We start from the raw sequence: 22,351 nt of genomic DNA, 5'->3' as shown, positions 1-22,351 counted from the left end.
TGACCATCCAAGGCCCGAAGCTGAACTTCCTGAATGCTCTCGGGATGAATGAAAATCTTCCCGTTTTTGTAATGTATCAAAAGAAACTTAGAAAAACTTGCTTGAACACGTTAATCTCCACATTAATGGTTCTTAACCCCTTTTTGTTTTTGCTGCTCATGAACCCCTTACAAAAATTATGTAAACTTTTTCCAGATAAATGCACAAACACACAGCATTCTACATACAACTTTTATGATTCATGGATTCTGTGATGCCATGTGAGGAACCTCAGCTGTAACTGGCTGAAGAGGAAACCTTTCCCTCATGAAATATTCGCTAGTATGGATAAAAGGTAGCAGAGAAAACTTAATGAACACGGCCTACAGAGAGACTTAGGACCCACTTCTACCAGCTGATGGGAGTTCTGCAGTTATCTCTGGGGGTTCTCTGTGAGACAGATATACAGGCAGAAAGGGGCTGAGGACAGACCCCAATGGTATGAGAGTCCCTTGGTGGACCAGCTGGTTTTAGGTCATGTCAGGGAATAGCCACCACAGAGCATGTGGGACTCCCATGGTCACCTATGCCCTAGCGTAAAAAGGTACTGGTTCTTATTTATTTATTTATTTTTAAAATTATTTTTTTAAAATAAATTTATTTATTTATTTATTTATTTTTGGCTGTGCTGTGTCCTTGTTGCTGCCCGCTGGCTTTCTCTAGCTGCAGCAAGCGGGGGCTACTCTTCGTGTGGTGTGCAGGTTTCTCATTGCAGTGGCTTCTCTTGTTGCGGAGCCTGAGCTCTAGGCACGTGGGCTTCAGCAGTTGTGGCACGCGGGCTCAGTAGTTGTGGCTTGCGGGCTCTAGAGCGCAGGCTCGGTAGTTGTGGCGCACGGGCTTACTTGCTCTGTGGCGTGTGGGATCTTCCCAGACCAGGGATTCAACCCGTGTCCCCTGCATTGGCAGGCGGATTCTTAACCACTGCGCCACCAGGGAAGTCCCTTTTGTTTGTTTTTAAATAGAATCTCTCTGTGAGACTTTGGGGCTAATGCAAAGAAAAGGCTGGTATCATCCTACTGGACAGTCCAGTGGGGAAGTGGTTCCAGATTTCTGGGCGAGAATTAGGGCAATGAGCAAGACCACCCTCTAATACCACCTTATACTTCAGAGCATGGCCACTTGGCAAAACCTCTGCCACATGGCTTTGCCTCAATTAGCCTGTGATTTGTCAGATTTCTTAAAGGGGGTCACACGCTAGTTTCCATTAACTACTGAAAGTTCTTCTTCCTAAGAGATGTACCTACAGGAAGCCATCTGCGACACTGATAATAAATGGGTCTTTTTCACATGGGCACAACCAGCTACTAGGTGAATGAGCCTGCAGTAGGTTAGCAGGGACCCTGTGGTCAGGGGACAAAGTGCTCCAGTGAGCTAAGTTTTTGTTTTTGGCCGCACTGCACGGCATGTGGGATCTTAGTTCCCTGACCAGGGACTGAACCCGCACACTCTGCAGTGAAAGCACAGAGTCTTAACCACTGGACCACCAGGGAAGTCCTAAGATTTTTGGAAATGTACTCCCGTGTCATGGCATGGGAGATTCATCTGGGCTGGAGGCCCAGCTCCATCCTTACAAATGTCACAGGAAAATTAACTTCTATAAGCTTCAGTTTCTTCAACTGTAAAATGGACATATGAATTACCTTCTTTAGAATTACAAGAAAAATCAAAAACATAAATTGCCTTAAGCGCAACCTGAGAATAAAGTCTCAAAAATTACCTCTGGGGGAAGGAAGGAAGGAAGGAAGGGAGGGAGGGAGGCAGGAAAGGAACGAAAAGAAAGATATCTTCGGGAGATTTATCTGCGTCCTGAAAAGAAGCTCTTCCTCCAATTCCCTACCCTAACGGCAGGCATTAGTCACATACCTGGGGTAGACAGTCAGGGCGAGATTCAAAGATGACCAGTAGAACTCCAATTGGGACAGTCACTTGTTCGAGCTCCAAGTCTTTGGCAATTCGGGTCCGGCGCAAAACCCGCCCCACGCTGTCCTGTGAGGAGGCTGCGATCTGCCGCAGACCGATAGCCAGGCTGTTCAATTTAGACGTGGAAAGGCTCAAACGTTTCAGCAGAGGGGCTGCGAGTCTCCCTGAAGAGGTGTGAAGAGCACATGATGAAGCAGTAGACCTGGGAGGGCTATGGCTGTTTTACTGAACACATGGCACTGTGTTAGGAACAGACATGGAACTCAGGGGGTCTCAGGGAGACAAGGACATATCATTTACACAGCTTTTCTGGGAGGGGCAGTTGGGCAGTATACATCATCATGTAAAGGTGTGGACACACCCACACCCTTGGTGTCAGCAATTTCGGTCCCAGAAATTTGTCATTTGTATCAGCAAACCTGCATGTAGTGAGGATACTTATCACAGCATTTTTATTATAGTGGGAAACTGAATTCTACCTATAGATTCAGCCAATGGGGTACAATGCAGTTACTATAAATAAATGTCTATATTTACTGATATGGAAAGTTGTCCAGGATGTAGTTTGTGAAAAAGGCAAACTATAAAACAGCATGTATGACATCACCCTAGTTATCACACATTGCATATACATGTGCAGAGAGATGTCGGAAAGCATCAAGAACAGTGATGATCTCTGCCTATCTTTCTGCGTTATTTAAATTTTTTATAATGAGTGAATTATTTTTATAAGCAGAAGTAATAAAGATGTTTTCTTTTGAAATAAAAACTTAAATAGAATTATGGTAAGTTCATATACAGAATTTTCTTTAAATTTTCATATAAAAGCATGCACAGTGTGATCATCTCTCTCTCCACACACACAAACACACACATACTCAGGAAAACCATTTGCAATCATGTATCATAAATCATTACTATGGTTAATGTTGAATGATATTATGAAAAATTTCCCCTTCTTTTTTATAGTCACAACCACCAAGACAAAATTATAAAAAGACTTCTACTTTGGAGGGGAGGAGCCAACCTTATACTAAGAAAAAAAATGAAACCATTATTTTATCAACCAATTACATCAATTTAATTAATTTTCTTCACTTCTCCCCATGTGCTAAAAATCGTTCTAATTGTAGTGCATATTAAATATTATACTCTAGTTTTTCACCTCAATGCACGTACATTTTCCATGTTGCCAAAATTATTTTAATTACTACTAAATATTCCATTGAGTTGATACAGTTCAATGTACATGACTGTACCTATGTTATCAGACACTCAGGTTGTTTCCAGTTTTCAACGGTATAAATAATCCTGCTCTAAGAAACTTTATATACAGAGCTATTTTTTCCTCTTGCAATCTTTTCTTAGGGATAAATTTCCTGAAATGGGCTCACGGGACTCAAAGGTGATTACCATGCTTGTGTATACCTGAGACTTTGTTCTTAAGCCATGTGTGTCCTTGCGGATGTCCAGAGAGAGATAACTGGGATCAGAAGTCAGAGTTCTACCAACAACTAGGTGTGTGACCTTGAGCAGCAGCTTTAACCCCTGTGGGTCTTAATTCTTTTAACTTAAAGAATTGGATAAGATGTCAATAATAGTAATAAAGGTTTCTTCCATTTATTTAAATTTTTTATGGCTTTCCAATACTGCAAAAATTCAAAAGACCAGATGTAAAGTCTAAAGCAAGTTCCAAAGTAATGGCTCAAAAATGTTTTAAGGAATGAAAATAATGTTGATGAGCCCTGCAAGGTTTCTTTAAAGGGAACACCACTAATTTGGATGTTCAATTTGAGGCACATTTATTCACAAGAAAAGGAAATTTAAAACCCCGTAAAATCAACCCCCATTATTTTAGGGTGGAAAAGACAGAGAATTAAGAAAAGGAGAGAAAGATGAGGGCCTACCTGACTCCACATATTTAGCTGTCTTCAATGAGAGTTCAGCCGTCTCACTTATGCTACCATTAGCACCTCAAGGGCATTTCTGGATGGCAGACTACATACTGGTTAAGGAACTAGGAGATAAGCTATCTTTCAACACAGGTTGCACAAACTATTTCCACAACTATTTTATATGCACTGTCCATCTGGGTTTCGTTCCCAGATCTGCTACTGGCTGTCTGGTCTTAGGCATGTAACAACTTCTCTCCGCTTTAGTTTTCTCCTCTGTAAAACAGGGATAATAAATAGTAGGTACCTTATAGGTACCATGTTCTGAAGAGAAAATCAGATCCTGCCTGTTAATCCCTTAGCATAATGCCCAGAAACACAGAAAGGCCTCAGTAAACGTTAGCTGCTATTAGCCTAATGTCTAAAATAGCGAGGTCCTCAATCTTTTTCTTTTTTGTCTTGAAATTGCCACAGTAGCCATGGCTTGTGACTGTGGGGAATGGAAGGAAAAAGCCCCTCAGTGGGTGGGGGGTGGGTAGGTTTATATGGAATATCCGAGAAAAGGGGTGGAGGTAGTACGTGTACTTTGAAAACTCCCAATGAATACCAGGCACCAACCCTCAATAAAAATGATGTATACAGTATGTAATTTCTTCCATGACCATCTTGACTTTAGGCAGACTATGATATAAGAATTATTAGTAAAACAAAGACTAAAACCCCAAATAAATCTCTCTATAACTAAGTTGCCTGGTCTTTACCTTCTGCCTCCTCCAAGTCTTTTTTGTTGGCTAACAGGATCTCATCTCGCTGGTCCGTCAACAGATCAGCCAGATGATGGATAATCTCTGCTCTCTAGGAAAAAAGGTAAAACATTAAAACAAATAAGCAAACATGTTACCCCATAAAAAACGCACACCGCACTTTTAAACCTACTCTTCTGAGTGTGCCCGGCCTTGCTCCTAAATCCCAGTCATCAACGACTGAAACCTCCTTACTTCACTCATTCGTTTCCCACCACTGCTCCCCTCATTTTTCCTTCCTCTCTCACTACTAACCTCCCCATTTCTTCTCACTTTTCTTCCTCTTTTACCACTCTTGATGATGATTAGCAAACCACAGCTTTGTGGTGGGGGAGAGGGTATGATGAATTATTCAGTTTGTCCATGAGATAGGCGCCAGCACTTTGAATCAGCATGACATACACATCTCACCTATTTAATAGCACCAGCTGTAAAGCTGATTTCCCAGGTAAGTTTTTGCATCTAGTTCTTCTTTTTCGACAATTATTTATTAAATGAATTCAGTCAAAGGGGAAAAACCCAGTCCTGGATGCTGGAGGAGACCCCAATCCTTACCCACCTAGATAAGGAAACATGGCAAATCAGAGTAGTGATTACTAAAGGAGTAAAAGAATTGATTTAATAGAGAGAGAAGCTAGGGTTCTCCTGGGCTTGCCTTTTCCTACTTGTAGTTATTTTAAATTTTCTTCTCCCTTCTCAGGCCAAAGTACTCCCCAGAAGAAACGTATATACATCACTTTCAAATCCAGCCCTAACACCGCAACCCTTGGGAAGCCAGCACCCTGCTTCCACCCGACCTTCTCACACTTCATCGTGTCTGCTACTTCAACTGACTGAGTCACTGTGGACAGGGCAGGGCTATGACATGGAGCAGGCTCTGAACTTCCATCTTCTAGGTAATCTTGGTGATTTGGATGAGGTGGGAAAAGTTACTTTCCTACATTTCCCTGCCCACTATGTGGCAGGATTTGGGAGCCTCTCTGGTCTCATGATTTTCATGATACTTTTGATCAAAACATCATAGTGATGCAAAGCTACCTTAGGCTTCAAGCCTATAAAAGACAGAAGGGAAAATGAAATTTAGAAAAAGAAAAAAGGCAGAACAAATCTGAATCAGAGTTGTAACTCAGATCTAACTCTACAGGACTCGAGGAATAAAGGGGGAAACAGCAGGCTTGACTGTACACTAAACCTCACAGTTATGACTCACTCTGAAAACTAACAAAACTATCAGCTAGGGTTATTACCTGCTCAGGTTCCAAAGTGGCCAACATCCTTCCTCCTGATCGAGCCATTTCTCCCTGCTGCTCCACGGTAGGGCCTGCAAGAACATTTGCAAACATCAGCTCACGGTCAGCTCACTGCCCCCTCACTATCCCAGATGTGCACGGGCTCCTTGCAGGCACACAGCACACGCTCAGGGTCTTGGTGTGCTTTTTTCACATCCAGAGATCACTCTGACCAATAAACTGGCAGAAGAGCATACCAGATTAACTCAGGCAGAAACACAAGAACCTGTCTGCATTTTGGGGGCAGACAATATGATTTATGTCTTCTAGAGCTCTTCTCAATTCCACTTTGGCTTACATTTTCTAATGTGTTTGCATTTCTGAATGCAGATTATATGGCAGTGCTATCTTTGGGAACACCTGAGAGAGCCCATACTATTTCTTATGCATCTTTGCATCTCCAGTGTTCATTAGTATCTGGCATCCAGCATGGGCCTAGCAAATGTTTCCTGAGAAAATGGATGCTTATACTCTTTCACTTAGTGATTTTAGTGAGAACAGGAGGCCTAGTTAGGCAGGTTAGATAAGTTTTACAAAACCAAAGTAGAATCCAATTTTGCAAGCAGTGTTCGAAACTATACCATATTTCATAATGTTAGCACATGAATTTTGTAAGCTCTCCTCCCAGAGGGAGAGCTCAGTATTCAGCCCCATCTAGGCCATGGAGTTACTAGCAATCATCCAGAGACCATGGGACTCTATGAAGAACTACTTACCTGCAGGCTTTACTTCGGAAAAGAAGGTGCCAACTTTCTTTCCCTCCACAATGTCTGTGATGACGTGCCCAGACACCTTCGGGTGGGTCCCATTGGCAATGACCACAGAAGTACCACCTTGCAAAGCCCAGAGGGCTGCTTTCACCTAACGGGAGAAGTTAGATCCATGGATGAGATTCAGACCTTTGTAGGGTCTAGGCCCCTGCACTTTAAACATGTAAAAACATAGCAAATACAACATGATATTGAGCAATTTAATTATCTGTAGGAAGGTTCTGCACAGCTCAGAAGCTCTCAAGACATGCTCAGCCCATGCACTCTTCCCAACCCAACCCTGGCATGTGTTGTCTAAAGATAAACCAATCTGCCCCTTGTGCTCAGCGTGTTCTCTAAGCCTCTCTAGTACTGGGACGCATAACTTCTACATTTGACTTATTGTGCCAGCTTGCAGCGTCCAGCTTGCTGCTTGCCTGGAATCTGATCATGAGCACTCTTGGGCTTTTGTACCTGGGGTTCTTGTCCTCCTCTCTGCCATTGCTACGTATGATTCTGTACCTAAAAGGTATAACTTCTTAGAACAATTAATGGGAGAGAAGAACTTTTAAAGGTTTCATCAAGAAATATTTGAGCTCTGGGGCTTCCCTGGGGGCACAGTGGTTGAGAGTCCACCTGCCGATGCAGGGGACGCGGGTTCGTGCCCCGGTCCGGGAAGATCCCACATGCCGTGGACTGGCTGGGCCCGTGAGCCATGGCCGCTGAGCCTGCGCGTCCAGAGCCTGTGCTCCGCAATGGGAGAGGCTACAACAGTGAGAGGCCCGCGTACCGCAAAAAAATAAAAATAAAAAAAGAAAGAAAGAAATATTTGAGCTCTAATATTAACACTTAGAGGATTTATGAATTATGAAAAAATATAGACCCTGCCCTTGAGGAGGTTATAATATGAACACACGCTTAATATATTAATAAAAATACATAGAAAGACATCACTAAATATAGGTACACAATATGCATTAAACCTGTATTTAGATATGTGTATCTTTAAGTGTGTATGTGCATCAGCCCTCAATTACAAAAGTAAGAAGGATAAAATACAGTTTGGTTTGTAAATTGTTACGGGCAGTAAAGGCACCAGATTCTTACCTTGGCTTCCATGCCACCCATTCCCACTCTGGACTTGGTTCCGAATGTCACGGACTGCTGATCACCGGGATAAAATATATCAATGAGCTTTGCGTCATCTGACCCTGGGGGGTTGTCAAAGAGGCCTAAAAAGTGGACAAGAGTCGGTAATGCTGTTTAACAGAAGTGAGCATCCCCCAAGACAGACCTCCACAGGGACCTGCCAACTATAACTACTCTGTACTCGACTCATCCAGATAAATTCTGCTATTCCACCAGCTCGAACAAGAAAAGAGGTCAAGGGATTCGTGGAGTCTACTCACACTGAAAACCAGCTCCGGGAGGACGCACCTTACATACTTTTATAACTTTGCCTCATAAATGAATGTTTGCCAGCAACAGAGCACGGCCATATCCCTGGCACAGAATTTACTGGCCCTGCCCACAGTCTACAGGGAAGCTATCCTCACCTTTGCCATTTCTACTATGATGCTGAACCTTAAGGATGCAACTGAAAAAGATGAGTGGCTTTTGCACAAACAGTGCAGCAGCTGTATACTGTTTAATGTGACTCTTTCCAAGGGCATGACATATGAAACAGGTTCTCATTAACTCTCACAGTACCCTTTGAAACAGTCACATTATACGCCCCACATTATGGGTAAGCCTTTCTGAAGGTTAGGCTGAGTCAGCAGAAGAGCGCATGACTCTTGGCTTTCAGTCTGGATTTGTCACCACAAAGCCTGTGACCTCTTTATAACTGAGTAGCGTGACATAAAATAAGAGGTACACAAAATGTTACATGCATACCATCCGAGATTAAAAATCCTCACAATTTCATTTCAAAAAAGAATGTGTCTGAGCCTTAGAAGGGGAAAAGAGGGCCTGAGAAAATGGAGTCATGTCAAGGTCTAAGGGGGACACAGACAGGGAGGAACTGCTAGTGGTCAGGAACTGGCTGAAGGACATTTTAGGCAGTGATGTTTTTGGTTTTTAAGTTACTGCTTTTCCTGTGCTAAAATATACCCCTGTGCTTCACTGTTCCAAATCTTTTTTTAAAATAATTAATTAATTAATTTATTTATTTATTTATTTTTGGCTGTGTTGGGTCTTCGTCGCTGTGCACGAGGTTTCTCTAGTTGCGGACAGTGGGGGCTACTCTTCGTTGCAGTGCATGGGCTTCTCATTGTCGTGGCTTCTCTTGTTGCGGAGTACGGGCTCTAGGTGCGCAGGTTTCAGTAGTTGTGGCACGTGGGCTCAGTAGTTGTGGCTTGCAGGCTCTAGAGCTCAGGCTCAGTAGTTGTGGCACACGGGCTTAGCTGCTCTGTGGCATGTGGGGTGTTCCCAGGCCAGGGCTCGAACCCATGTCCCCTGCATTGGCAGGCGGATTCTTAACCACTGCGCCACCAGGGAAGCCCTATTCCAAATCTTTAACACAACTGTGCCATGTGCACCCTCTCTAGGAGAGTAAGTGAATCGGAGCAGTGAGGACATCAGTGTCCAGTGCACAACAAAGTAGTGCAAACCATGAGCAGCAATTACAGGGAGAGAGAAATAACCTCTCACAACCCCTATCCACCTCAACACAGCACCCCACAGTTCCCAGGGTCTTCTGCTGGGTTCATCTCAGAAGGCACTCTGCTATGAGATCATGAGTAGTACTGGACAATTCTAAGGCAAACCCCCAGAGATGCCTAGGACTTCCTAGCATTCTGCTATTCTGCCTCCTCCTCTTCTTTATAGCAGCTCTCAAACCCACCAAGAGCATATTTAAAATTCAGATAATGTTCTAAAAATCAATATTCAGTGGATAACTAATCAGAGTGAAAAGCACAAGCCTGAAAAACGACCAGTTTTGGGGTTTGAGGCTGCATTGAAACTAAGGTTTACTAGAGTCTAGTTCAAGTTGGATTTTATATATTGATCTCTCAAACTCATATCCTTTGCCTTGCTAGGCAGTATAGGAGAGAAGAGTGTAGATTTTTAAACTGAAGAGATTTAGATTCGAAACCAGCCTCTGCCAAGTACTAGCTATGTGATTTTGAATAAACCATTTAACTAACGTGAATTCAATTTTTAATTTCTTCACCTGAATAATAGGCTAACCTACCTACTTTGCAGGGTTGCTACAAGGGTGAATAAATTGACATTTATAAAGCACCTAGCACAGTATTTGTACACATCAGAAGTTGAAAAAACATCTTGTGACTAACCAAAACGCCTTGTTCTCCAGAGTGGCTTACTCTTACCCCAGCTTAGTTGTTCCTATCCTGAGACTTCAAATTTACAGTGAATAAACATGGTACCAAGACTTCATACAGGTAAAGATACTGATCTGTAAGTATGATATCTCTGACCCTCCACGTGCACAGGAGACAGATCACAGCACTGGTACCTGCCCCTGCCTCCACCAGGCAGCTCCCTGACCTTCACTTATGCTGCTGAAGTGTAAACTGGGGAAAAGTCCTGCCATATTAACCTGCCATGGGTGTGGGCAGGGAACTAAATAGGTTTTTCTGACTTCCTGGGAATGTAATGGGAGACTTTTGGAATCCTGTAGGTTTGGCCTAATTTAGACACATGTACCATATCTGTGGGTCAAAATGTAAAACGGGAACAGCTTAAGAAAGTGAGACGAGTGAATGGAGAGCCAAGTTGGAGCCAAGAGGGGCCCCTCCACGAAGAAGGCGAAAGCAGAGAGGAAAAGAGTAACACAGAAGAACACAGTGGCCATACAGCCTGGATTTTCTGCAGTGGCTCCAATTTAAAATAATGTGTCTTGTGATTTACATTAAAACTAAAAGTGATCAAGACCCCAATGAGGTATCATTTCACACCCATGAGGATGGCTACAATCAAAAAGGCAGATACCAAGAGGGAAATGTTGGTGAGGATGTGGAGAAACTAGAACCCTCATACACTACTGTGAAAATGTAGAAAGGTGCAGTTGCTTTGGAAACCAGGCTGGTATTTCTTCAAAAGGCTAAACATATGATCCAGCAATTCTACTCCTAAGTAAAATAAAGAGCATCTTCACACCAAAACTTGTGCACAAATGTTCACAGAAGCATTAGTCACAATAGCTTAAATGTCTATCAGCTGATGAGTAGGTACATAAAATGTAGTATATCTATACAGTGGAATATTATTTGGCAATAAAAATGAATGAAGTACTAATATGTGTATAATATCAATAAACCTTGAAAACATTAAGTGAAAAAAGTCAATCACAAAGGATCACATATTGTATGATCACATTTATATAAAATGTCTAGAACAAGCAAATCAACAGAGACAGAAGGTAGATTAGAGGTTGCCAAGGGCTGGAGAGTTTCAGGGGAAGTGAGGAACGATTGCTAATGGGTATGGGTTTCTTGATGGGGTGATACGAAATGTTCTAAATTGTGGTGAGGGTTGAACAACTGTATGAATATACTAAAAATCACTGAAATATAAATTTTAAATAGGTGAATTGTATGTTACGTGAATTGTATCTCCATAAAGCGGTTATAAAAAACAAATTAAAGTGCCTGGAGGTAACAACATTTCAGCATTCAAACTTCATCTCCCAGACCACCCCCACCTTCTTTTGAATCACAAAACCCTTTTCGGACCATATGGCTCAGAAAATAATGGTCCACAGTTAAAAAGATCAGAAGCACTCAAACAAAGAGGGGAACTCATGTGCTCACACATACAGTATTTAAAACAAAGACTGGATAAAAAGAAAAGGCATTACTTTGTACCTTCTACATCTGAAAGAACAATTAAGAGGTCAGTCTTCATTTCCACAGCCAGACGGGCAGCCAGGCTATCGTTATCTTTAACACTAATAACCTAAAATGCAGGTTAAAAAGTCATGAGCTTTGCAGTTCAAAAAAGTTCACGGAAGTACTCAGCTAGGGTCTGGCAGGAAAAATCAACAACCCTGAGTATGTGCATGACAGCTCCTACAGGCCTTTCAGTTTGCAAAACACCATGCCCACTGGCAACCCCCTTTCCAAATATGCACCCTTCTATCCACTGACATACACAAGCCATGCTCACAGCACCACCTTAAATCACTATTGCGCCTCACCCAGTTGAACGAAACCCCCTGTCTTCAGAAGAGCTTATGCAGCCACTGCTCCAGGATGCCAGCTTCTCTCCCCATCTCTCCATCTTGTTTATGCCCAAAGTCCGGTGTTAGTACATGCAGCCTAGCATGGCATTAGTGTCTACAGCATGCTCAACCCTCGGTAATACTTTACCCACATTTACCCCCTGGAGATCACTATTGGGCTCTGCTGGGGGCACAACAGCATCGTTTGTGTTGACAATGGGGACGATGTTCATTCGGAGGAGCTCATGAAGTGTCCCATTGAGGTTCCGGCGCTTCTGCTCATCGTGGAAATCCAAATTGGTCACCAAAATCTATGGGGATATATGTATATGTATAGCTGATTCACTTTGTTATAAAGCAGAAACTAACACACCATTGTAAAGCAATTATACTCCAAAAAAGATGTTAAAAAAATAAATAAAAATAAAAGGGGTAAAGAGATTGAAAAACGCAGGAGACAGGAAAATGATGAGCTTCCGAGGAACAGCATCCAAAGGATGCTAAGAGTAGAGGAGTTCAGAATGGAACACACATCTCTGGAGACTTATCCAATTCTTTTGGAGATTGGAAAAAAGTTAGAATCACCTGGAAGATTTATTTTAGGATGCTTAAGACTTTTGAAAAGTACTTTAATCCTCAGAGAGCTATGAAATCTCGTCCATTTACAAAATTAAGAAAATGAATGTATCTACTTTAGAGGGATACTGGAGGGAGTAATGACTGCCATAAATTTCTAAAATATCTTTGTATCCCAGCATCTGATTCAAAGTCTGGCCATACGCAGTAGGTGCTGAAACATGTAGTGAGTGAATGAATGAACGGTTGCTCTGCCTGGAAAATGTATTAAACCACAGGGAATAGGGCCATGTGGTTCCTGTTTTTGCTCTGTGGCTGACCACTGCCAGAGTCAGCAGAGACACGGTCAAGTGGGATGAGTCTGAGAGGTTTAGGGAGGTGAGTCTTTAGTCACAAACTGAAGGAAGGGCTGACAAAACTTCGCTCAGGGGACGGGATGCACACAAGCTGCTCAAAGGCAGAGTGGAGAGCTGGGTGTGGGGGCCGGTTAACAGCTCCACTCCCTGGCTTGAATCAGGGTATTAGGCAATGTTTAGCAGGAGAGAAAGATAAAGGGGGGTGACAGTAAGAAACAAAATGGTAACAAACTCCGAAGCTCAGGAATAAATGTTTCAGTGAAATCCCTGCAACGTTCATGGAAGAGGGTTCTTGTGATGTAGGGCAGCGCTGATGTAGGAAAAGGTTGGAGGCGGATGGCCAAGAATTCTTGGAAGGTACTGAAACAGTCCAAGTGGGAATGGTTAAGCCCTGAACTAGGGTCTGGCTATGGTAACTGAGAAGACGACAGCAGCCTTAATGATATGGAAAATGTGGGCGAAGAAGACAAAATGATAACATCACCAAGGGAAATAATTTACTCACTCATTTGATAAAAAAGTTATTGAGTACCTCTGAAATGCCAGATCCTGTACTAGCTCTTGGGATGGAGAATAAAAATGTTGATGATTTGGGGAAGATGGAACGGGTTAGATCATGAATGTCTTTTCAGAAAGTTTAGCCCTGTAGGAAAAAGGCCTGGGACAAAGGTGAATATATAGATCCTGGTTCTGGTGGTGCAAGGTCAAACAATAAAAGTAAACACGTGTGTGTAGGAGAGGCAAGCCAGAGGTATAAAGGTCCAGTGAAAACACCTGTGGCTCCAACAGCTTAACAAACAAGACATGGGAGACAAGAGACCAGAGAGAAAAGTATGTGCTTGGAGAAGGGCAATCTGTTAGGATGCAAATAAGTTTCATTTCTATGAATGAAAAATAGCTGTTGTCCTTGTTTAAGTCTTTAATCTGACAAACAACTTATGGGAGATTTTCAAAAGCCCCTGATAATGGTCTTCAAAACAAGATTACTAAAGAAAACAAGGAACCATAGGATAAGGGGCAAAGGGTACAGATTTCTTACAGATCAGATCATGGGGAAGGCAAAGGTGTGGGAGTGAAGGGGCCCCTGGATGAAGGCTTGCTGGAAACTGGAGGGCACAGAGCTCTTTTACATCAATATTAATAAAAACAACAGCTAATGTACAGTATTTTTAATGATACTGTCACTAAAACAAACAAACGAACAAAAAACCTCAAGAAGTATCATACCTGGGAAAAAACAAAACAAAACAAAAGCATAGTTCCTGGATCTAAGTTTCCTCACCTGGCTCCATGCACCTAAAAAAAAAATTAAAGACTAAAACTGTTATTGCACTATGGAGGAAAAAAGAGCTGATAATAAAAGGAGACAAAAATTGAGATTTCCATTGCATTTATGTAACCGAAAAAAAAATCTAAGATTACAGAGAGTGGGGTCCCAGCCACAAACAAAAGTATCCAAGTCCATGCCTTTCTGTTTCAGCTCCCTGACTCAAGGACACTCTGGTATAATGCCAGAACGTCACTGTGGATAACAACTTAAAAATGATGGAGAGGGACTTCCCTGGTGGTGCATCAGTTAAGAATCCGCCTGCCAATGCAGGGGACACGGGTTCGAGCCCGGGTCCAGGAAGATCTCACATGCCACGGAGAAACTGAGCCCGTGCGCCACAATTACAGAGCCTGCACTCTAGAGCCCGTGAGCCACAGCTACTGAGCCCGCGCGCCTAGAGCCCGTGCTCTGCAACAAGAGAAGCCACCGCAATGAGAAGCCCGCGCACCGCAACGAAGAGTAGCCCCTGCTCGTCACAACTAGAGAAAGCCTGTGTACAGGCAGCAACAAAGACCCAACACAGCCAAAAACAAAAAAAATTAAAAAAAAATGATGGAAAACAGAAAAAGTGATAGGAAATGCAAGGGCCAAACCTGAAAGGATGTATACGTAACATCATCTGTGTATAATAACATCTGTGTAAATGATAGGATCAGAGGCAGCAAATTTGAAAGTACCTTGGGGAGTAAGATTTTTTCAGTTGTTTTGTGATATTTAGATGTTTCTATTTCGTGTGTAGTTGTATAGCTGATTAAAAACCCAACTGAAAAAATTCTGGAAATTTAGGTAAAAAAGAAATAATGTAGAAAGAAGGTTCTAGCACATTCAGGGGGACCACTAAAATTTTTTGAGTTCCATGAGGACTAGAACATGGCTGATTTGTTCACTGCAGTATCCCCAATGTCTAACAGACTCCTTGGTACACATGGTGCTCAATAAAGATTTGCTAAATGAATTAACCAACCAACCGGGCTTCCCTGGTGGCGCAGTGGTTAAGAATCCACCTGCCAATGCAGGGGACACAGGTTCGAGCCCTGGTCCAGGAACACCCTGCATGCCGCAGAGCAACTAAGGCCGTGCGCCACTACTGAGCTGAGCCTGTGCGCCACTACTGAGCTGAGCCTGTGCTCTAGAGCCCGCGAGCCACAACTACTGAAGCCCGCAAGCCTAGAGCCCGTGCTCCGCAACAAGGGAAGCCACCTCAATGAGAAGCCCGTGCACCGCAACGTAGACCCAACACAGCCGGAAAAAAAAAAAAAAAAGTTAAATAATTAAAAAAACAAAAAACAACCAAACACCAGCATTTCCCTTCAACACTTAGTAGATATCTATTATATAAGGCAACCAGGTGCAAAGAGAAACAAGCCAGCTGAAGTCAAAGAAGCCAATGAAATAAAGATATCTAACCTTTCTATCTTCAGAAGTATCAGTACTTGTAGTAGTCCTAAGAGTTATTTGTATAACAAGAGCTAACACTTACTGAGAAAGTACTATTTAACAGACATATTAAATGCTTTTCATATATTTTCTCACTGAGCCCTTCCAAAAACTCTTTGCAATAGGCACTGATGACATCCTCATTTTTCAGATGAGGAAACTGAGGCACAAAAAGGTTAGACTTAAAAACTTTCTCCAGATCTCCCAACTAGCAAGTGGTGAAGCTGAGACTGTATCCTGGCAGTCTGGCTCCAGAGCCCTGCTCGTATCACCTTGCTCCACGGGAATCACCCTCACAGGTCCCACACCCACCTTGTGGAGGGTCAGCCTCTCACCTGGGCAGCGCAGATGCTGTACTGGGTAAACATGGCTTCATACAAGGCCATCAGCCCACTCTGTCCGGCGGCTGCACAGGCTCGGGCTTCTAAGACTGGAATTGCCTGTAACATGCCAACAGACAAGGTATGGCTGGGGCGAGGGAAGGGGGCCTGAGGACCCTGTTATAGGGGGTGGGGAAGCCACACTTACCATCTCCTTCAGCTGGTTCTGCCCCGAGTGTAGGGCCTGCCGCACGCTCTGAGACAGAAGGATCTCATGGCGCAAGCGTTGCTTGCCAAAGGCTACAGCTCCACTAGTCACCAGCATCATCTCTCGGCCTTGATTCTGCAGTACTGACACCTGACATTGAGGAAGGAAAAGGCACAAGTCCTTGTAATATCTCTTTCGTTTCATCACAAGAGATTCAGGGAGGGTGGACTAATGAGTGGATCCCAAATGCCAGTTTACAGACCAGCACTGGGCTGGCTCTGGAAGTATCACCCAGGTTGTTTGGTAAAAACACAGACTCCTACATGCTTCCTCGAATCTGATAAGTAGGTGGCAGATAGAAATGAGAAGTTTTTAATAAGGAGATTCCAGTGTGTAGGTAGGTTTGGCAACCACAGGACTTGAAGATATGTGGAGGAGTCTATAATGCGGAAGATCCAGTTGTTTCAGGAAATAAAGCTCAGAATACAAGTCTGGAGCCAGGAATTGCAACATAAACTTAGCAGATGGCTTCTCAAATTCTAAGGCATGACCTGGGGAGACGAAGCTGTTTCTGGGGCGCGTCTGATTCTCATGCTTTGCCTCTGGCTAGACCAGGGACAGTGCTGTTCCACTCTGCCTAGAACCAGTTTTGGTTACTTTGTTTCCCACCTAGGACGGATCCACATGAAAGAATCAAAGATTCAATATTCCTAACCTGTCCATTCCTCCTGATGCTTGAACCTATAACCTAGCTCAGGAACCCGGAGACAGCTATGATAAACCATGATCTAAAAAAAATAACTTATCATCACAGAAAATTTCATACTTAACCAAAGTGGTAAGAATCGAACTACAAAACCCTATGTACTCTTCACCCAGCTTCAACAACCACCTCTCATGGCCAATTTCTCACTCTCCAATATTCCTTTTATAGCTCCACCATTATTTTATTATTTTAAAATATTTATTTATGTATTCATTTGGCTGCACTGGGTCTTAGTTGCAGCATGCGGGATCTTTACTTGAGGCACACAGGATCTTTACTTGAGGCATGTGAACTCTTAGTTGTGGCACGTGGGATCCAGTTCCCTGACCAGGCACTGAACCTGGGCTCCCTGCATTGGGAGTGCACAGTCTTGGCCATTGGATCACCAGGGAAGTCCCTGCACCATTATTTTAATACAAATCCCAGGCTCCAGACACATTATTTCATTTGCAAATATTTCAGAAAGCAATTGCTAAAACAGAGGGTATAGGCACACATCCACAAAACCATTATTATCTAAAATATTTCAATAATTTCCTAATATCAAATATCTGGTCAGTGTTCACATTTCCCCAGTTTTTTCAGCTTGCTCAAATTAAGGTGAAAATTAAGCCCACACATTGCAATTAGCTGAAGTGTCTCTTAATTCACTTTTAATCCATAGGTTCCTCTCTATAATTTTTTTCCCTTGTAATTTGTTAAAGAAACTGGGTTATTTGTCCTTTAGGGTTTCTCAGCTGTGATTTTCCTGCTTCTGTCTCTGTGGTATAGTATTCTATTTCTTGCAAACTGCTGTTAGGTATGAAGGCTTGATTTTTTTGGTCAAGAATTCTTTACAGGTCGTGGTGTCCATCAGGGGATACATAAGGCCTGACTGTCTTTCTTTTTGTGATGTTAGTTACTGTTGATCATCATCACCAAGACCTATTAATCCATTAGGGGCTATAAAATGCTGATATTCTAATTCATGCATTTCTTCTTTATTTACAGGCTGGAATAATTCCATAAAGGGAAACTTTCCTTCATTAAATATTTGGCTACCTTGAGGTATGGTTTGTATATGAAAGGCAGCACAGATATGTGTCTCTTTCCCTTTATTTACCAGTTTCCAAAATGAGTAGGTTCTCTAGAATCCTTCAAGATGACCAATGAATTTTTTTTAAGTATAATTGTGATTCATAGATTTAAACATATTTCATGTGTTTAAATTCAGTGCAGTAATTATTGATGTTCAGATATTCCCATCTCTGACCAATGGAAGCCTCTTTAAGTCAGCTCCTGAGTCCATCTAACATGATCAGATGCCTTGGACAAGACAGTTGACTCCATATGTTAGTACTGCACTGATCTAGAAAACTGTTCCTTAAGGTCCAGGGGTGTCCCCAGAAGGAGAGCTGGCAACCTAAGCAAACCATTACCAGGTTCTCCCCACTGTTTTCATCAAGTTTCTCCTTTGCTCAAAATCTTCAATCTTCCTCCTAGACTGAACCCCAAGTCCTCTACCTGGTTTCAAAGCCCTGCCTAATGGGATTATACACATTCTCCCTGATGAGATCACCACCACTCCTCTCACCTCCTCTCTGGCCCACCAGCTTGCCATACTCATTCCTGCTTTTGTCTCCCACCTGGAAACTACTTGTAGAGCCTCCCCGTCCCCAGAAACATCAGGCTACACAATACCAGGGGCACCATTCACAATGTGCACTTAGCAGCATGGAACATTTCCCCTCTGCTGGTGCAAATCCTATCAGTCAGAAAGGCCCACCCTGAGTCTCAGCTCTCCTAGGAAGTCCCAAGAATGACCACACTCTCATTTGAACTTCCCACCTCTGGACCTGTCAGTCACTGTCATTTGTGCCCTCTCATTTGGATATTATCTGTCTTGAACAATCACCTAATTATTTTGGGAGTCCCAGTCTGGCTCCCCAAGGGCAGAGACAACCATTAGAGGTCTATTAAGGCCCTCACAATGTAGCCCTTTGATAAATATTTGTTACACTGCATTGATCTGAGGGACTCAATCTGAAAGGCAGATTTGATAATAATTGCTTAGTACAGAAAATATATGAAGAAAATTCCATCAAATTTCAGGTTAGTAGTTTTCTAATACCAACTCCAGCAAAATTGTTGTTTTTTTTGTGGTACGCGGGCCTCTCACTGGCTCCAGATGTGCAGGCTCAGCGGCCATGGCTCACGGGCCCAGCCACCGGACCGGGGCACGAACCCATGTCCCCTGCATCGGCAAGTGGACTCTCAACCACTGCACCACCAGGGAAGCCCCAAAATTGTTTTTTAAAACTGAAAATACGGCTATGGAAGATAGAGCTGAATTACAGCTAGAATGGAAAAGCTCTAGCTTTATCTCCAGGATACTTGCATGTTTGGGATTTTTTGACTCCTGGTCAGGGATTGGCAAACTATGGCCTGCAGGTCAAATCTGACCTGTGCCTGTTTTTGAAAATAAAATTTTATCAGAACACAGCCCATGCTTGTTCATTTATGTATTGTCTAAGGTTGCTTTTGTGCTACAATGGTAGCTGAGACAGAAACTGTACAGCCTACAGAGACTAACATATTTAGTATCTGGCCTTTTACAGAAAAAATTTGCTGATCCCTGCTCTTGGAAAAGATAAAGGTAGTGGGATTTGCGATGTGATATTTAAAGTCCAAAACTCCCATGATGACCCCGAAGGTCAGTTTCTTTACTGATAAACTATCAGTGCTCAGCCTGGTTTGACTCCATGGCCAGTGGGGCATAAAGTTCCCACTGAAAACTTCTGCTGTGAGGCCTTCCAAAGCCAAGATTCCTTGCACAGATCTTTTGGTGATTCAGTATGGAGACAGAGTGTGGTCTCTGTGCAAATAAAAGACCCTAGGGGGTGGGGGATGGGCTTGTGCATAGGATGTCTCTCAGACCCTCAATGCTTGCTTACACTCCCTCTGTGGCCTTGTATCCCTTTGCCTTTAAATGAAAGCCTTATATGGGTATTCTCTGTGGAGTCTGGTAAGTCCTTTCACTATAATCTGAACTTGGGAAATCTTTGCAATGATAGCTCATACTTATTTCAAGATTTCTAGTCTAACTAGAAAAGATAAAGCCCAGCAAAACTGGAAAAAAAAAAAAAGCTCAATATTCACACAAGTCCATCTGGGTACTCAACCCTGATTACATATCAGTCACCTGGGGAACTTTAAAAACACAGATGCTGGGCTTCCCTGGTGGCGCAGTGGTTCAGAGTCCACTTGCTGATGCAGGGGACACGAGTTCGTGTCCCAGTCCGGGAAGATCCCACATGCAGCGGAGCGGCTGGGCCCGTGAGCCATGGCCGCTGAGCCTGCGCGTCCAGAGCCTGTGCTCCGCAACGGGAGAGGCCATGACAGTGAGAGGCCCGCGTACTGCAAACAACAACAACAACAACAACAACAACAACAACAACAAAAACCCACAGATGCTTGCGTCCCATCCCAGAGATACTTATTAAATGGTTGACTGTGAAGCCCAGGCACCTCCAGGCCTCTCAGGCGATTCTAATGTGCAGCCAGGATTAAGAATCACTGACATACAAAGCTAGTTCTCACTAAGACGCTTGAGGGATGAACTGCATGAAATCAACTCCACTCCTTGACACCCCGTCTGCTTGCCCTGGGATGGTGTCTCCCAGTGGCACCTTCATCAGGAAACAGAGTTTTCAGACTGGGTTGAAATCTATTGTTCTCAAATCAGAATTATTTTTACGAGCTGAGAAACTTCTAATGACAGCTTAAAAAGCAGATTTTGTTTTAGTTCAGTTGTATTTTCCATCTTGGCAATTACCTGCTCAACAATAGATGCCAGGCGCCCCAGTGCCAGGCCACATTCATCCCCTCGGGTCACCACGGCACTTCCGAGTTTCACCACGATTCTCTTGGCATGCTTCAGCTCACTGCGGTGGGCAAAAGACTTGCCATGCGCACGACTGAGGGGTACCGTGATAAAGGGGATGTTGCTCCAAGAACGAACATGTCTGATGGCTGAAGGCTGGACACGACCTGCAGCCCCCGAACAAAGTCAAATGCAAGAAAAAAAGGATAGCAATACATAATATAATTTCTCATTGAAAATATGCGTGCAAAATAGTAACCAGTTTGGCCGCCAAAAAACAGCTTTAACATTCTTAACTGCATAAAACCAGTGTATCAAAAGCCACACCGATCTAGCATGTTTTATTCTAGTATCATGTGGAGTTTGTACCCAGTACACAGGTGACAGGTACACTCAAACACTCCTGGTCAAGAATTTAAATGAAACATTTTTCCCTGAAGACATGTTGGCAAAATATATCAAAAGCCTTAAAAATGTTCACAACTTTGATCCAGCAATTCCATGTTCAGAAATTTATTCTAAAGAACATATCAGAGGTGGAGACAAAGAGATTTATCAGCAGGCTATTCATCCGTATTATTTATAACAGGAAAAATAGAAGCAGAGTAAACATCCAAAAAAGGGACAAAAGATTTAAATACTTTTAGAATTTTCAATAACATAGGAAAATGCTCATATGTTAGTTTCACATACATTTCTAAATGCATAGGAAAAGATAAATAAATAAAAATATTACTATTTTATCTCATGATGGGGTTACGGGTGATTTATTTTTCTTCTTTATTCTTGTTTTGTTTTCCAAATTTATGCAGTAAAAATGCATTGCTTTCACAATCAGAAAAATATGTGTGCTTTTAAAGAAACCACACCGCTATTAAAAAAAAGTGAGTCTGATTAGCTAAGACAATACAGAACAAAGTAACAGGTATTAAGTAATAAAAAATCATAGCTAATCTCCCTACAAATTGCCTGTAACAATGAAGAAAGAAACTGGAGCACTTTCTGAAGGGAAAGTAACGTTGGAGTCAGATACTTCTTTGTATCCCTTTAGACATCTGCCCCTAATCAATTCTGTCCTGATTCTTTTTTCTTGTAACATGGAACAAAATTTCTAAGAGTTTAAAACAAAAAACCAAAAGAACCCCCACCAAAACAAAAAACCAAACTTGATTAAAAAGCTGAAAATCTAACAGTCACGGCTGAATGTCAGGCACTGAACCTCTTCACCACTGCTGACTGCCTTCCCCCACTACAAGTTCTCTAGGTATCACTATAGACATTAATAAATATTGGAATGAGTTACTAAAGTAATCATTCCGAGCCACCTTTCAGACTATTCTACTATAACTGTATTACTACAGAGTAAACTTCCTTCACTTGAATCAACCGTTATCACCTCCCTTTATATTTACAGACAGATTTCTCAGAATTTCTCTACCCAGTGCCTCTAACGCCTGACCACTCTGACCCATCTAGCTGTAATCAAGCATCCACTGTCTCTCTCTACGCTACAGAAATGGTGGGTAAAGCAGGCAGAATCCTATTCTCACGGACGAGAAGATCCCCGTTCTCCTCCCTCTCTGCCTCCTTCACGCACAAACTTGAGAAAGAACATT

At 42.7% G+C, this 22,351-nt stretch overlaps 1 protein-coding gene across 1 annotated transcript in view; it reads right to left on the bottom strand.

The window, feature by feature from the left end:
* The window catches only part of ALDH18A1 (aldehyde dehydrogenase 18 family member A1), a 46,852-nt gene that overhangs the window by 10,187 nt on the left and 14,314 nt on the right, over positions 1–22,351 (bottom strand). Inside the window, exons 3-12 of the mRNA XM_082854280.1 lie at positions 20,688–20,902; positions 16,108–16,257; positions 15,915–16,019; positions 12,033–12,191; positions 11,525–11,615; positions 7,800–7,924; positions 6,660–6,804; positions 5,902–5,975; positions 4,613–4,706; positions 1,903–2,123 (exon numbers count right to left, since the gene is read on the bottom strand). Coding sequence (XP_082710406.1) covers positions 1,903–2,123; positions 4,613–4,706; positions 5,902–5,975; positions 6,660–6,804; positions 7,800–7,924; positions 11,525–11,615; positions 12,033–12,191; positions 15,915–16,019; positions 16,108–16,257; positions 20,688–20,902 — 1,379 coding nt within the window. The remainder of the gene's footprint in view (positions 1–1,902; positions 2,124–4,612; positions 4,707–5,901; positions 5,976–6,659; positions 6,805–7,799; positions 7,925–11,524; positions 11,616–12,032; positions 12,192–15,914; positions 16,020–16,107; positions 16,258–20,687; positions 20,903–22,351) is intronic.

The sequence above is a fragment of the Leucopleurus acutus genome, assembly GCF_964270905.1.
Source record: "Leucopleurus acutus genome assembly, chromosome: 14".
Classification (NCBI taxonomy): Eukaryota; Metazoa; Chordata; class Mammalia; order Artiodactyla; family Delphinidae; genus Leucopleurus; species Leucopleurus acutus.
Note: the sequence above shows the minus strand (reverse complement) of the source record. Positions and strands in the feature narration are given on the sequence as shown.